Consider the following 4723-nt stretch of genomic DNA (forward strand, 5'->3'; position numbering starts at 1 on the left):
TTTGGCTTCAGTCACCACTGTTTTCATTTAAGCACTGGCAACTCCAAATGACTTGGACAGATAATGTAGCGACATATCAGAAGGCCTTAATTCAAAACAGGTGCAAGTATGTAACACACACACACACACACACACACACACACACACACACACACACACACACACTTTAGGACTTAAGGGCTTTTATTATACTTATTTACTATATGTGTTTGTGTGGGGGTGGGGTGTCATAGTGCTTGTGAGAAGGGCAAAGGACACCTTGTAGAAAACAGGTCTTGGGCTGGTGAGATGGCTCAGCAGGTAAGAGCACCCGTCTGCTCTTCCAAAAGTCCTGAGTTCAAATCCCAGCAACCACATGGTGGCTCACAACCATCCATAACGAGATCTGGCGCCCTCTTCTGGAGTATCTGAAGACAGCTACAGTGTACTTACATATAATAAATAAATAAATCTTTAAAAAAAGAAAGAAAGAAAGAAAGAAAGAAAACAGGAAAGAAAACAGGTCTTGTTCTCTCTCAGGTCCTCAAGCCTTGAGGCAGCACCTTTATCAGCTAAGCCACCTTGCTGGCCTAGATGTAGGAATTTCGATGCTGAGCCAATGAGTGGTTTTGTTTAATGTGAAGAATAAAACCTGGAGGTGTTCGCTTACCATGCTCTTCAACATGCTCTATGCATAACTTCACAAACTTTGGCACTGTCCCATTCTCCCTCTGGCACAGATTAGCAAGATTAGATCCAAAGACTTGATCTGAAAGAGATTTTTTTTTTTTTAAATGAAGCATCTTGCTAAAGATCAGTTCAGGAAATGACCAAGTCCTTCAGAGTGCAAGAGCAAACATGCACTAACTTTACTAACACCATTCACATGTGCTTCCTTCAGCCTCACATCCGTTTTCCTAAATAACCTCCAAGAGCACAGTTCATTCTGTGGGAAAGCTTTCTATTTTCTAGTCCTCCTATAGAGAGCTCATCCCTAAATATGGTTCCCTTCCTTCACTTCTGGTTTAGGCAAAAATCCCTCAGAAAAATCTGACTATCCATAACTAAAACAACTGATTTCCAGTCACTTGATTTGAAGGTGGTGAACAGCAAACTAATCTACATCTTTCATCCAGAAGTACTTGTTATCTATAACCCCCAAGATTGCTACTTTGTAGTGGGTTGGCCTGATGCTGCTTGTATTCTAATGCTAACACTGGTTTATAGACCCAAGTGATGCTATGTGACCTTGCCCCCAAGTTATTTCTGATTGGTGAATAAAGATGCCGACAGCCAATATCTAGGCAGAGGAGACATACATGGAGTTTTAGGATTCTTGGACTGGGGGGGGGGGGGGGGGTGAGCAGGGCGGCTGGTCAGAGGAGAACTGAGAGGGAGAGGAAAGAGAGAAGGAAGGGAAGGGGAGGGGGATGAGAAGCCACCATGGGTTAGGTGAGTCATGAAAATGTGGTCACCATTATTTCTGAATAAATGCCAATAGTTTGAGTTACAAATTCTATAAGTAACTGTTGGTATACACAGACGTATGTACTTTTAAGGAACACTTTTCGGTGCATTACAGTGATCATAAATTAAGAAACATAAAAATAATCAGTGGGAAACATTTTTTATTAATTTTAAATTTATCTAAAGTTAGAGTTAAAAGCAGGCCATCAGAAACAGAGCTATTTGCCCATGCTACCCTCGGGCTCTGAGTAGCTAGCTGCCTGTCTCATTTCTAACTTCTGATCCTTACAGTACAGAACCAAAACCCCACTGCCATGACCTCTAAGACCACCACTGCCCAACCTGCATCTCATTTGTCCTCCTCTGACACAGGCTTCAAAAATGGGAGTTTGGGATTTATACCTGGCTCCATGTTTTAGCTACACTTTACTGTGCACTTTTTAAAAATCAGTGCTAATTATTCAAATGCTTTTCATCTCTGTAGCAGAAAACTTAAATAAAAAATGGAAATGTTGGATATGTTCAATTTTAACTTTAAACGCCTTATTTCTGACTCAGTCAACATTCATCACTTGAGCATCACTTCCCCTTCATACCTTTGATATAGCCTTTCTCACGAACAGCTTGCAAAGTGGGGCGCCGGGTAAGAAACTTCTTTAAGTTTTTCTTAGTTTTCTTCTGCTCTGAAGAATCCATGCTGGATCCTTTCATTGCTTAAGACAAACAGATAATATGTATTTCAGAAAACTTCTCTAATTTAGAGTTTTTCCACAGATAACACAAAACATATCAATCCCGTGATCAAAAATTACAGAAGAAATGGTTATTCTAATTTTAAGTAAAATTTTCATTTTTATAACTAAAAGTTATAAAATGTGTATGTGTGTGTAAAGTATTATATTGTTGGAAAATAAAACTAGAAGTTACTTTCTAATCACTTAATTAGAAGGCCAGAAAACCCTTAGCTAAGCATGTGAATTAGTTAATCAGAAAAGGTGTGGAGTCACAGCTAGTGGTCAATAATATACTTTACAAGAGTCTGCACTTAAAACTATCTTTCTTAAAACTGGTAACTTAGCTCTGCTCCCATTTGTGTGCTCTAGAGAGCCAAGGGCATGGCTGTGTACAGGAGCACATGACAGTGAGCTGGCTGTCTGGTGCCTGGAGTAGGGGTGGGGCTATGGAATGATTATCCCTTGACTTCAGACTCCCAAAGTTGAAGATTTTATACAAAACTACATATTTTTAACTCAAAAGAATCTAACTTCCTAGAGGCCTCAAGAGAAGTGTACTATATGTTCTCTTGAAGTATCCTGCCTTAAAGTTATTATATCACATGAACGCATTCTATGGTTAAAAGTGACAATGAGTTAAAAGATAGAACTTAATTAACCCTGTCACTTTTCTAATATGGAAGAGAAGACTACATTTTTATATGGGCATTTATCAGCCAACAAGGAAACCACTCACAGCGGAGTTTTTTAAGCTCCTTCTGGTCCTTTTCTTTATCCTGCTTTTCTAGCCCCGGTGAATCCGGTGTCTCCTCTTCAGCAGCTTCATCAGCCTCTGCTACCTATTGGTGTCGGAAAACACTGATTACTTCTAGAAGTGCTGTAGCTGAATGGCATAGTTTTCAGAATGATTGATTCTTACCAGGGGTTTTAGGAAAACAGTGTACAGTATATACGAGTTAGGTATATATACCAATCTCTAAACTGATAGAGCATTAGGACTGATAGAGCACATGGATGGCGCAAACAGCACTTAGGAAGAAGTTGGCAATAAAACTTTCTGACAAAAGGGTCAGACTTACACTCCTGGGCAGGACAGCCATGTTGCCTGGGACAACAGTTTAAGAGCACACTATTACAGTGTGGAAACAACAGTGGGAGACAGACTTAACACTCACAGACGTCAGAAGTAGATCTCTTCTACAGCCTCACAAGGAAACCTGTACAGAATACCAGACAGTGGACTGCATTTCCAAAGCTAAGGACTTCGTCTCCCTTCTCACTGAGGTCTGCTGCACTGAGTTTATTTCTGTTTACGTATATGTATAAAGAGGGGCCGCCAATTTTTGCACCAGTACTATTTACCACAAAGCATGTCCTTTCTCACTGTTCCTCAGTGCTATTCTGGCATGAAGTGTCCATGGGTAGGGTGGTCTGTCTCCAGGCACTTTACTCTGTCCTACAGATCTACCCCACATAGGCATGAAGCTTCACCACTTAACGCAAGTTTATAAAGTCCCCATATGATACAGCAGGTCCTTTACTTCCTTTTTCAACAAAGTCTTGGGTATTTTTAGCCCTTTTTATCTCTAAAGGAATTTTAGAATAAGGTTCTCAAAGTGTACAAGAAAAGTACTTGGAATTTTAATGAGATTCAAAATAATCTTCCATCTAGAAATCATTTAGGAAATGCATCTTTCTATCACTGAGTCTGAGACTCAGTGTCTCTCAGTAATATTTTGTGATTGTTTAAGATCAGCTCTCTCCAAGGCTGGGCTTGCACCTGCAGCAGTCCTCCTGCCTTACTTCAAGCGCTGGGATCTCAGGAAGAAGCTGTGTATTTGGCTCTTCTGTGTTTGACAGTAGGTACTTTCACAGCTCACAGTAAATAATATGCTCCTCTTTCTTTGCTTGCTTCATTCTGTTTCTACAGACCTCAAATAAAAAAACCAAAACTCCTGCAGCGCTGCCCTGCAGTACCTTCCCTAGGCTAGCCCTTCCTAATGCGTTTGGAGTATGTTACACTTCCTCATCACCACTGTACAATACATCTTACTGTGTGATAACCCATATTTGTCTATTCTGCCTTTGACTATAACTTCTGCACAGAAGTTATGATGTAGGACTGCCTGCTGCCCAGTACACAATCATGTAGTTATAAAATGCATGCATGCATGCATGTACTATGATTACAGCTGAAAACCTACATGGGCTAAGGAAGAAACATTGAATAGAGACGGGGCTCAAGATGGATTTTAATGAAGATCATAGGAGGTTTCTAAGAATGAACTACTTGTTACCAAAACCAATTACATTTTAGCAATGAGCCCAGTGGAAGACTGCCCAGCATGCACAAGGCCCCAGGCTAATCAAAACTACCAAAAAGCAAGCAAAACAAACATACAGAGAGACCAAAAGATCATCATGTTACACTGGGAAACTGGTTTAGAAGGTTATTCTTATTTGGGTATGAAATTAAAAGTCAGTCATAATTTCAGAGATAAAGAGGTATATAAAAGTAAAAAAACTATATATATATATATATA

The 4723-nt window shown here is 39.9% G+C and overlaps 1 protein-coding gene across 1 annotated transcript in view; it reads right to left on the bottom strand.

Moving 5' to 3' along the window:
• Window positions 1–569: 569 nt before the first annotated feature.
• The window catches only part of Arhgap12 (Rho GTPase activating protein 12), a 104489-nt gene continuing 100335 nt past the window's right edge, over window positions 570–4723 (bottom strand). The window contains exons 14-16 of the mRNA XM_029547184.1: window positions 2917–3019; window positions 2043–2159; window positions 570–748 (exon numbers count right to left, since the gene is read on the bottom strand). Coding sequence (XP_029403044.1) covers window positions 570–748; window positions 2043–2159; window positions 2917–3019 — 399 coding nt within the window. The remainder of the gene's footprint in view (window positions 749–2042; window positions 2160–2916; window positions 3020–4723) is intronic.

Source organism: Mus pahari, chromosome 15 (assembly GCF_900095145.1).
Source record: "Mus pahari chromosome 15, PAHARI_EIJ_v1.1, whole genome shotgun sequence".
NCBI lineage: Eukaryota > Metazoa > Chordata > Mammalia > Rodentia > Muridae > Mus > Mus pahari.